This window comes from Pongo abelii, chromosome 19 (genome assembly GCF_028885655.2).
Source record: "Pongo abelii isolate AG06213 chromosome 19, NHGRI_mPonAbe1-v2.0_pri, whole genome shotgun sequence".
Classification (NCBI taxonomy): Eukaryota; Metazoa; Chordata; class Mammalia; order Primates; family Hominidae; genus Pongo; species Pongo abelii.
The window spans coordinates 1,274,914-1,286,402 of record NC_072004.2 but is presented as its reverse complement, the minus strand read 5'-3'; the positions used below and the strand labels follow the sequence as shown (position 1 = coordinate 1,286,402).

At 63.3% G+C, this 11,489-nt stretch overlaps 1 protein-coding gene across 8 annotated transcripts in view; it reads left to right on the top strand.

Moving 5' to 3' along the window:
* The first annotated feature begins 1,087 nt into the window (after nucleotides 1–1,087).
* The window catches only part of MYO1C (myosin IC), a 29,664-nt gene continuing 19,262 nt past the window's right edge, over nucleotides 1,088–11,489 (top strand). For 2 of the 8 annotated variants that reach the window (XM_002826804.6, XM_063718372.1), the window contains exons 1-5: nucleotides 7,961–8,116; nucleotides 9,530–9,685; nucleotides 10,111–10,226; nucleotides 10,776–10,974; nucleotides 11,225–11,305. In XM_002826804.6, coding sequence (XP_002826850.3) covers nucleotides 8,099–8,116; nucleotides 9,530–9,685; nucleotides 10,111–10,226; nucleotides 10,776–10,974; nucleotides 11,225–11,305 — 570 coding nt within the window. In that variant the 5' untranslated portion in view covers nucleotides 7,961–8,098. Of the gene's footprint in view, nucleotides 1,372–2,082; nucleotides 2,195–2,232; nucleotides 2,382–2,748; nucleotides 2,859–5,631; nucleotides 5,775–7,960; nucleotides 8,117–8,199; nucleotides 8,421–9,529; nucleotides 9,686–10,110; nucleotides 10,227–10,775; nucleotides 10,975–11,224; nucleotides 11,306–11,489 lie in introns of those variants that run through there. The other 6 variants (XM_054535987.2, XM_024235308.3, XM_063718375.1 and 3 more) reach the window with 6 other exon arrangements.

The following is an 11,489-nucleotide window of genomic DNA, read 5'->3' as shown; positions in this document are numbered from 1 at the left end:
ACACCCCCAGCCTCCTGTGTGGGAGGGGTGAGCCCAGCAGTGATTGAGAGGCGGAAAGGGGAATGGGGGGTGCTCTCCGTCCTCTGGGCCCCAGTCAGGATATGGCCGCTCTGGGTCCACCCCGACCCGCTGGGTGGAAACAGGAAATAAGTGAGACCTGGTGTGCACTGGGTCTACGCCTGGCTCCACGGCTGATAAGGGCCATTGTGTGGCCGCCGGGGATGAGCCTGCTGTGGATAGATGTGCTTCCCGGAGGAAGGAAGGAAGGCTTGCTAGCTTTTCCGGGGCGGGGGAAGCTGTGGGGAGAGAGAAGGGTGCTGGGGGGAAGGCCCCTGCCTATAGGGCTGTCGGTGCCAACACACGCCCACGGGACTCAGCCCTTCCTATGCCAGCCTCTCCCTCTGGAAAGGTCTGTTTCCCCTATCCACTTCCCTGTTCTTACTTCCTATAAGGAATGGCTGGAGACTGGAGGGCTCAGTCTCAGGCCAGGAAAGTGTCAGCTGTGATTTAGCAACAATAAAAATAGAAAAGCAGGAACATCAGGGGTGGGGGTTACCTGGGGGTACTGTTGAAACACAAGGGATGAACAGGGCTAGAGGTTGCCCACACCCAGGGAACCCAGGAACTAACCTCACAAGCTCTGAGGCTCAGAGGAGGGTAAGACAAGAGCTTCCTCACAGCAGGACAGCCCCCTCTCCGGGCCCTGCATGACTAGGCCCCAGCAGCCCTGGTCTCTCAAACTCATGGTGGGGGCTCACCTGCTGTGGGGAGCAGCCCCATTGAGGGGATGTGCAGGAAAGGCAGTGCCTACTGAGGGGTCCTCTTGGCCTAGGGGAGGGCATGCCTGCTGGTTTGGGGAGTGGGCCCTGTGCCCTCTAGCTGGTACCAGAGAGTGGGCGGGAGGGGGGGCCCAGCCATAGAACTGCTGTGGGGATGGGGGGAAGGGGAAAGGCGTCCTGCCCTTTGACCTGGAGCCCAGGGTCCCCCATGGGTGGCTGCATCGGCTCCTCTGGTTACCTGGGACAACAGGCATTTCCTCCATCCCCAGCCCCTCCTCTTCCTGCTCCAACCATCCGGGCCAAGAGGCCTCCCAATCAGACCTGGACGGCTCCAGCTGTGTCCTGAGGCGCTGGACCAGCCACATCCCCTGGGGTTGGAGTTGAAGCAGAACCAAGTGGCCATCCCGGCGTCAGACCATAGGTTCCTGGCTCCCGGAGCGGTCAGAGCCAGCGAGTGGGCAGGCAGCTTTTGCTCACAGGCCCCGGTGCCCAGGGCGCTGGCTCTCCGCAGGGCGGAATGGCGCTGCAAGTTGAGCTGGTACCCACCGGGGAGATCATCCGCGTGGTTCATCCCCACAGGCCCTGCAAGCTTGTAAGCTGGGATGCTCTGGGCTGGGAGGAGGGTGGGAGTGTCTCCCCAAGGCCGGGCAGCCCCTCTCAGGCGGAGCCCTCGGGCAAGAGCTGAGCAGCGGGGAGGGGTTCCGATCCTTGGAGGGGCCAGAACAGACTGACCAAGACGGGGTGAGTGGAAGAGTAAGGATGTAAGGGCCACTACCAGCAGGAGTTTTGGAAGTGGAGGTCTGGGCTTGACTCTTCTCCAGCTTCCTGAACCTCAGTGGGCAGAACTGCGAATACTGGGCACAAAAGGCAAGTGCCGGCTGCAGTGAGGTCGAAGGACGAGGGCATGGAAGCTCCAGGCTCAGTCAACGCCCCGCTCCTCTCCAGTCCGCAGGGCTGGGACCGCCCAAGACTCAGAACACAAGGCCGGTGTGGGAGGCGGGTGAAGGGACACGGGTGGGTAGAAACGGGGGAGCGCGGCCCTGGCCCGGCCCGCAGGAAGGGGCTGGAGATGCAAAGGGCCCGGAGGAGGGAGAAAGTCGGGCGCCCCCACGCCCCCAGCACGGCGGCGGGGAGCCGGGTCTTCGGCCGGAGGGGCGCGCGCGTGTTCGCTGTGGCCGGACGCGCCTGCCCCGGGAACGGGCCGAGGCGGGGGCCGCACGCACCGAGGCTTCGCGGACGCGGCCGGGGCTGAGGCGGGGCGGGGCCGGAGGGTGCGCGGCCCTGCCCGGGATGACGACAGGCTGCGGCCCGGCCCCCGGCGGGCCCTGGGCGGGGAGAGTGCGCCCGGGCCGCGGATCCCCGAGCCCGCCACGCCGCCCAGCCCGGCCCCCGCCCGCGCCGGAAGAGCCACGCCGGTGGGTACTCGGGGCGCGGGGACGGCGGCCGCGGGGGGCGGGTGTGGGGAGCGGGCGGCCGGGCCGGGAGCCGCCGTGCGCGAAGCAGGGGTCACGGCCGGGGATCGCTGGGGCCGAAGAGCGGCCGGGTGGACCCGCGCGGGGGGTCCCACGACCCGGAGGCGCCGGCGTAGCCTGGTGGAGACAGGTTTACCTGCGGGGAGCGGGAGGCGGGGAAGAGCGACCTGGGCTGCAGGACCCAGGACCCTGCACGCCCTTCGGGCCCCGCCCGCAGCCCTGCTCTGCCTCTGGGTTCCGGAGAAGCCGCCTAAACCCGCCCCTTCCCGTTCTCCGCCCCTGGGGCCCAGCGCGCCCCGAGTGTGGCGGGCGGGGGGCTCCGGGGTGGCCGGAGAATGAGGATGGCCACGCGGCCCCCAGTCCTCACGCTCCGGCCTCCCGCGCACACGCCTGGCTCTGAGATTCATTCATTCATCCAGGAGTCCAAGAAGGGGTGACTGAGCCCCACCGTGTGCCTCGCTGGGTGTAGGGAGTGGGAGCCGTCTCCTGGGAGGGACTGACAAGGAAACAGCTGATTCCTGCGGGGTGCGATAAGGAGGCGCTGCGTGTTCGGGAGAACCAGGAGGGGGTTCTGGAGGAGGTGACACCTGAGCCGAGTCTCAGTGAGGTGGGCAGGGAGAGTGCCCCGGACTGGGGAAGCCGCAGGTGCAGGCACTGAAGCTTGGACTGGCTGGCGACGGTGCGAAGGCCCCCTCCTGGGGGAGGGGTGTGGAAAGAGGGGACTGGAGCGGGCTACCTGGCACACCAGAATGCAGGAGCAGTGGGGTAAACTGAGGACAGCAGAGGGGTCTCGGGAGTTCATAGGCAGGGTCCTGGTAAGCAGCAGTGAGTGTGAATCATGGGCCTGGCACATGGAGGGTGCCGTAAACCTTCACTCTATGAACATGAGATGTTGATTTGATTTGTGTTGCCCGAAGGGAAATGGATTGGTAGGAGGAAGGCAAGGAGGCCAGTTAGGCTGCTGTCTTGGCCCAGGTAAGGAGCAGTGATGGAGGTGAGGTTTTTGTTTGTTTTTGTTGTTGTTGTTGTTTTGTTTTATTTTGAGACGGAGTCTCGCTCTGTTGCCCAGGATGGAATGCAGTGGTGCGACCTCTGCTCACCGCAACCTCCACCTCCCGGGTTCAAGCTATTCTGCCTCAGCCTCCTGAGTAGCTGGGATTACAGGCGCATGCCACCATGCCCAGCTAATTTTTTTTTTTTTTTTTTTTAGTAGAGACGGGGTTTCACCGTGTTGGCCAGGATGGTCTCAATCTCCTGACCTTGTGATCCACCTGCCTAGGTCTACCAAAGTGCTGGGATTACAGGCGTGAACCACCGCGCCCGGCCTGGAGGTGAGGTTTTAGCAGGTCGTAACCACTTGGTGTGAGGAGTGGAGGGAGGAGAGCAGGGCTGTTAATGTCAGGCTGTGATGACCAGCTCAAACAGTGCCACCCTTCTCTCTACAAGGATGTTAAACAGGGAGTACAGGTTAGGGGTCAAAGGCCCTGTTTCCTTTTTTTTTTTTTTGAGGCAGTGTCTCACTCTGTCACCCAGTTGAGTGCAGTGGCGTGATCTCAGCTCTCTGCAACCTCTTCCTCCTAGATTCAAGCGATTCTCCTGTCTCAGCCTCCCAAGTAGCTGGGATTACAAGCGTGTGCCACCATACCCTGCTAATTTTTTGTATTTTTAGTTGAAACGGGGTTTCACCATGTTGGCCAGGCTGGTCTGGAACTCCTGACCTCAAGTGATCTGCCTGCCTTGGCCTCCCAAAGTGCTGGGATTACAGGCATGAGCCACCGCTCCTGGGCCGTTTACTTTTTTTTTTCCCCCATACAGATTTATGTTAACATATTACGGGTTTATTGCTTTGTTTATTTGTTTGTTTGACACTGGGTCTTCTGGGGCACCCAGGCTGGAGTGCAGTAGCACTATCATGGCTCACTGCAGCCTCAACCTCCTGGGCTCAAGCAATCCTCCCACCTTAGCCTTCTGAGTAGCTGGGACCACAGGCACACATCATGCCTGGCTAATTTTTTTAAAAAAATTTAGTGGAGGCAGGGGTCTCACCACTATGTGGCCCAGGCTGGTCTTGAACTCCTGGCCTCAAGCAATCCTCCCACCTCGGCCTCTCAAAGTTCTGGCGTTACAGGTGTGAGCCACTCACTGCACCTTGCCTCTGTTCACGTTTGCTGGACCCCACAGGCAGAGGTGTCTGGCAGCCAAAGACCCATGGTTGTGTAGCTAGAATGGACAGTCCTTGACCGAGGCCCTGTGAGCAATCAGGGTAGAGACCCTAAGTCGCCACTGTCTCCTCCCCATTTCCCTTCACAACAGTTCCCTGAGACCCAGAATGGTCCTTGGTGGGCAGCCAGGCCCAGATCTAAGATTGGTTTAATAAACAGAAGCTGAAGCCCTGCTGTGCCCAGCACTGTGCCACCCATGAGACAAGCTATGGCTACCTTTCTGCTGCCTCAGGCTCAGTGGACATCGGTTTATAGCAGCAGTCGCGGGTGCCTCAGATGACACCCCCTCCCAGCCCCCAACACCCCTACCCCACGGCAAAAATCTGTGTGCCCTTAGGCTGGGGGAACATTTGAGGTTTCTGCTGTCCCCAGAAGTCAGGCTTGTAGGCACCTGGCCTATAGGAGCTGAAGGGCACTAGATAGCCCAGGTCTGCTGGGCCACCCCATCCCCTGTGGTTCCAGTAAACGCCTCCCCAGGTGGGAGAAGACCCAGAGGCAGCCTTGGGGAAGAAGTCTCTTGTGTCACTCAGGGGCCACGGCCTGCAGGGAACCTCTAGGCCCAGAGCCAAAGGCCCAGGCCCACTCCTAAAGCCCATATGTGACATACTAGAATCCCATGACACCGACAGGGGCCTGTACCGTGTTACTGAAGGTCACAGCCCTGGTAGCCCTGGTAGCCCTGATAACCGCACAAAGAGGCTCAGGGCAGCCCTGCAGTAAGGTGTTCGAGTGCCCGGGTTCCAGTCCCACTCCTGAGACCTTGCACAAGTCACCTGCCCAGCCTCAATTTCTTCTGCATTGGAGTGATCATACAGACCTCATGGCTTGGCTGGGGTCTCTGAAAGGAGTAACCTAAGAAAGCGCGGAAAACGCAGGAGGCGCCTGGCGCTGCAGCCTCAGCCGCGGCGTCTTTCCCACCCGGGTTCCCCGCTTCCCTCCCCGCCCGGGGCTCGCGCTTCCGTCCAGTGAGGCGGGGCAGGCCGGGGGTTGCCAGTGCTGGAGCCGTCTTGGGGCCCGCGAGCCGCGGAGACGCCCCCTCCTTCCGCCGCCGGGCGGTAGCTGCGGGGGCGCCAGCGGGCATCCCGGGAATGCGGCGGCGCGGCCCGGGAACTGGAAGAAGCGGGCCCGACCCCTCCGCGCGCGGATTCCCCTCATTCCAGCCGCGTGACGTGGAGGGGCGGGGCGGACACTGCGGCCGCGAAGCTCCGCCCCGCCCTCTGGCCGCGCCCCCACAGGCTCCTGCCACGCCCCCGGCCCGAGTCCCCCACGCCTCGCTGGGCAGGGAGAGAGCTGAGCTTCCGGTAGGGGCTCTCTTGACCCTCTACCCCGTCTTCTAGGACGTTCCCCACCCCTGGACGGGCTGGAGGCTGGGTCCCCTCCTTGCTCCCTCTAGATTTTTCTTGTTTTGTTTGGAGACGGAGTTTCGCTCTGTTGCCCAGGCTGGAGTGCACTGGCACAATCTTGGCTCACTGCAACCTCCGTCTCCCAGGTTCAAGCGATTCTCGTGCCTCAGCCTCCCGAGTAGCTGGGATTACAGGCGCCCACCACCACGCTCAGCTAATTTTTGTATTTTTTAGCAGAGACGCGGTTTCGCCATGTTGGCTAGGCTGGTCTCGAACTCCTGAACTCTGATGATCCGCCTGCCTCGGCCTCCCAAAGCGCTGGGATTACAGGCGTGAGCCACCGCGCCTGGCCCTCCCTCTAGATTTTAAACCTGGGGGCACCGCAGCGGGCGTCTCCTCCCGCCCTCCCCCGCCTCTGCCCGAGACGCCCCCATTCCCCCTCCCCCGCTCCCACTCCCCCACCAGCTGGTGTCCCCACTGGGGATCCCCGGGGCCGCCGCTCCGGCCGGGCTGTTGGTTGCAGTAACGAGCCTTCCCCGCAAGGATCCAGCCCGCACCTGCCGCAGCCTCGCCCTCTCCCCAGGGAGCGGGGTCCGCGAGCTGGGTTGGGGCGCTGGGGCTTTGGGTCCCCGCTCTGCCTACCCCACCAGAGCGAGTCTGTGTCCGCCGTTGTGTTGGTGGAGGAGGCAGGTGCCTGCAGACGCGCCTGAGGCTCTCCCCACCGGATGGGAAGCGTGGCCCACGGCCTGGCTCTCAGTAGGCCTCTGCCCGCAAGCAAGTGAGGAATGAGCGTCCGGCCGAGGGAAGGCGGCGGGTGGGGGCAGCGGGGTCTATAGGGGGTCCGGGAGGTGCCCTTCGCGCTCTATCTCAGGCCACCCGACGGCCCTTCTAGGCCTGTGTTAGCCTCATGTTAGGAATGAAGAAAAGAAGCCGAAACGTTAAGTGACTAGCTCAGAGTCCCACCGCGAGAAAGAACCAGCCCAGCCTTTTGCAGGCTCCAGACGTCCCCGCCCCTGCCCGCGGTGGGATCTGAGCCAAGGTTCGCCCCAGGCCAGGGAGGGTGGTGCCCGCAGAGCCCAGCAAGGGTGGTTCTGCCGAGGCTGGTTCGGAGGTGGGGGGCGTCCCGGAGATCCGGAGGGACTAGGGAGGCCCCCTTCAAAGCAGGGAGGGAGATGGGCCGGACACGATGGCTCACGCCTGTAATCCCAGCACTTTGGGAAGCCGAGGCAGGTGGATCACCTGAGGTCAGGAATTCGAGACCAGCTTGGCCAACATGGTGAAACCCCGCCTCTACTAAAAATACAAAAATTAGCCGGGCGTGGTGGTGCTCACCTGTAATCCCAGCTACTCGGGAGGCTGAGACAGGAACATCACTAGAACCCGGGAGGCGGAGGTTGCAGTGAACCGAGATCGCGCCACTGAACGCCAACCTGGGAGCCAGGGCAAGACCCCGTGTCAAAAAAACAGAAAAAGAAAAGGAGGGAGGGAGGAGGTCCGGGCCCAGAGGCTAGTGGGGTGTCCCGGGTGGGGAGAGGCTGTGGGTCCCAAATGCCGTGGGCGGGGGGGACGCGAATTTCCCAGAGGGTGAACTGAGCCCTCCAGAGGGGCCGGGGACTCCGCGCGCTCGGCCAGGGCACCCGGTGGCCGTCCCTGTCCCTGCGGCGCGAGCTCCGTGCTGACGAGGAAAACCAAGATCTTCCTGGGTTCGAGGCTCGGGCCAGGCCCCGGCGCGTGTGGGTGGACGGCGTCCCGCACGGAGAACGCTCCGCCCGCCTGGCGCGCCGGCCGTATTTGGACATTGGTTCTATTTTTAACTTTCCCGGGACCCGAGTTCGGAGGTTGGGGGAGGAAAATCCCGCTTCCTCTGGGACCCGCAGGCCTCGGTGCCCGCCCAGCGCCCAGGCCCGCCGCGGAGTGTCGTCCCAGGCCCGGAAGTGAGTTCCGGGTCGGTGTAGACGCGGCGGCCGCGCGGGTTCCGGGCTCCACCCTGGGGCCAACGGCGTCCCTCCTGGAAAACCTGACTCAGGCGGAGCCCGCCCCGCCCGGCCCCGCCCCCAGCCCGCGGACCCCCCCCGGACACCCCGACACCCCCACCTCCACCAACCCCACCTGGAGGGGACCCCAGCCCGGCCGCGCGGGAGGCGGGGGAGGCCGGGGAAGCCCCGCGCTTCAGGGGCCCGGGGCGGGGCGGGGCGGGGGGCGGGCCCTCCCTCGCTGACGCCGCCGCCGAGCCCGGGACCCAGAGCGCGGGAGCGGAGCGGGCGCCAGGCCGGCCGTGCAGGATGCGCTACCGGGCGTCGGTGAGCCGGGGGGCGGCAGGGCGGGGCGGGGGGTCCCGGGTGCCCCTCCCCACCTCGCGGCGTCGCCTCGGCCTTGCCAGGAAGCGGGCGCGGCCCAGGAATTCCGGGTGGAAAAACGTCCCGGGAAGTTGCAGGGGGAGGAGGAGGCCGAGGCGGGGAGGGCCGCGCGGGACGCTCGGACCCGGGGCCGGATGAGGAGCTGCCGGGGACGCCTGAGAACGTGAAGACCCCTGACCCGAGGGCGAGGGGGCGGGGACCGCGGCTGGATTTGGCAGCCGCTTCGGCGCGGGATTGGAGCGGGGCGGTGAGGACAAGCCTGGGAGGGGCAGGCCCCCCGGCCCGGCCCTGAGTGACGCTCCAGGCCAGAAATCTGGGCCTTTCGTGGTCAGAGGACACCGGCGGCCCCTTTGGGATCCACCCCCAATCACCACCACCTTGTTCTTCTCTGACCCTGGATACTCTGGGTGTCCATTTTTTGGAGCCCTGAGACCCTGTTTGAAGAGGGATCCATCTCAGCCCTGGTTGTGGGGCGAGGGTCTTGCTGAGCCTGTACCACCCTCGACCCTCCAGTAGGACCCAGAGGCAGCTGGGCTTTCCATGGTAAACCCCCATCCCCTGAGGCTTCTCAGGACTCTCAGTGGAGGAGGTGCCTGGGGAGCCCAGCAGCTGGAGGAAAGGGAGTGGCCCCAGCCATGCGAGGGAGGGCCCCGCCCAACCCCCCCGTTCCGGAGTGGGTGGCTGAGCCCAGCTGGGGTGGGAGGCCGTCTGGGGGAATCCCTCTGGTGTAGTCTGGGAGTAACCTTTTGCCTGGTGCTAGACGCTCTACCCGTGGAGGTGCGGGTGGGCCTGTGTGGGAGAGACGGCCCCACCCTGCCTGCAGAATTGACCGAGCCATTTGTCCTCCAAAGCACCTGTCACACGTGGCTCAGAGCTAAGGGACCTGAGGTCACCTGGTCTAACTCAACTCCTCCTCCTTGAGAAGGAAGGAACCCAGAGAGAGGAGGGGATTGGTCCAAGCTCAACAGAGCAGTCTTTCTGCTGTTTCAAGGAGTTCCTTCTTGTGACCCCCCCCCTTTCTCCACCCAAAACCAGCACCTCCCGGGTTCTGCCCTCTGGTCCTGCCAGCGTCCGTGCCCTGTGTCCGAGTCGCAAGTGGTTCATGTTGTCTCTGTTCTGTACCCGCAGCCTCGGTGATCCCTGTGCTGCCACACCGGGACCCGGGCCCTCCACACCCGGCTTTCCACACCCGGCCCACCATGCCCAGGCCCTCAGCACCCGTCATGCTCATGTCCTGTGTCCAGCCCTGAGTTCACAAGCCCCTACGTTCCCTCTCAGTCCCCCAGGCGCAGTGGAGAAGTGGCCTTGCCCCGCCCCCGATGACTCTGACCCTCTTCTGTGGTCCGTTCTCTACAGGCCCTGGGCAGTGACGGGGTTCGGGTGACCATGGAGAGTGCGCTGACCGCCCGTGACCGGGTGGGGGTGCAGGATTTCGTGCTGCTGGAGAACTTCACCAGCGAGGCCGCCTTCATCGAGAACCTGCGGCGGCGATTTCGGGAGAACCTCATCTATGTGAGGCCCTTGTGGGGAGACGGCAGGGATGCTGGGGTCACAGACACGGGCAGGCGGAGGGGAAAGAGACACCAGGGGTCACCAGGATAAACTTTTTTTTTTTTTTTTGAGACAGAGTTTCACTCTTGTTGCCCAGGCTGGAGTGCAGTGGCGCGATCTCAGCTCACTGCAACCTCTTCCTCCCGGGTTCAAGCAATTTTCCTGCCTCAGCCTCCCGAGTAGCTAGGATTACAAGCGTGCACCACCACGCCCGGCTAATTTTGTATTTTTAGTAGAGACGGGTTTCTCCATGTTGGTCAGGTTGGTTTCGAACTCCCGACCTCAGGTGATCCGCCCACCTTGGCCTCCCAAAGTGCTGGGATTACAGGCGTGAGCCATCGCACCTGGCCTGGGATAAACTTTTGACCCTCTTCTCCCCACCCCAGACCTACATTGGCCCCGTCCTGGTCTCTGTCAACCCCTACCGGGACCTGCAGATCTACAGCCGGCAGCATATGGAGCGTTACCGTGGCGTCAGCTTCTATGAGGTGCCCCCTCACCTGTGAGTGACCCCAGCTCCTCCGGGAGCAACCCCTCTGTCTCCATCTGAGGTGACCCCGCCCAACCCTTACTCTAAAATGATCCTGGCCTCCTGCGCCACATCTGTGAGGAATCCCACAGTTTCTCACCCCCCAGTGACCAGAGATGAATGTCGCAACTCAGTTCCATCTGGGTGGGACTCAGTCCCTACCCCGACTCACACCCATGACTTATTCCCCAACTGGGAGTGGCCCCCCAATCTTAGTGACCTCTGAACCCCACCTGCGAAGACCCCCCAGCCCTATCCGTGAGTGACTCCAGCCTCCACCTAAGTGACCTCCAGACTCCCACCTGTGAGATCCTCTCAGTCCTCCCGCTGGCAGTGACGCCCATTCTCAGCTGTGACGGATCTCCCGTGGCCCACACCTGCGAGGGACCCCCAGTCACCATCCTCAAGGGTGTATTCAACTCCCACCCACGAGAGGACTCCACCCAGATGTGGGAGCGGGACTCCCGTGGGGCTCCGCTTGGCCCCCCCCTCCCCAAACTCCCTGACGAGCCTCTGCCCCAGGTTTGCCGTGGCCGACACTGTGTACCGAGCACTGCGTACGGAGCGTCGGGACCAGGCTGTGATGATCTCTGGGGAGAGCGGGGCAGGCAAGACCGAGGCCACCAAGAGGCTGCTGCAATTCTATGCAGAGACTTGCCCAGCCCCCGAGCGTGGAGGTGCTGTGCGGGACCGGCTGCTGCAGAGTAACCCGGTGCTGGAGGTGAGGGCAGGGAGAGAAGGCCAGTGCAGGAGGGCAGAGGCAGGGAGAGAAGGCCAGTGCGGGAGGGCAGAGGCAGGGAGAGAAGCCCAGTGCGGGAGGGCAGGGGCAGGGAGAGAAGGCCAGTGCGGGAGGGGAGGATCAGGGAGAAAAGGCCAGTGCGGGAGGGCAGGGGCAGCAGTAGCTACAAGGCGGGGTGGGGAGGGCAGGGGGAGAGTGCCAGGTGTCCCTCATACCCCCCGTCCACTCCTAGGCCTTTGGAAATGCCAAGACCCTCCGGAACGACAACTCCAGCAGGTTCGGGAAGTACATGGATGTGCAGTTTGACTTCAAGGTACCATGGATGTGTGTGTCGTGAGGATTCCCATTCAGTAGACTCTTCGTGTGTTAAGCACCTGCTAGGTACCAGGGACTATTCCAGGTGCTGGAATTCCAGCAGTCAAACAAAGCAAACAAAAATCCTGCCTTCCAGGGTGATAAACAATAAACAGGGAAATTGAGGCTGTGGCAGAAAATAA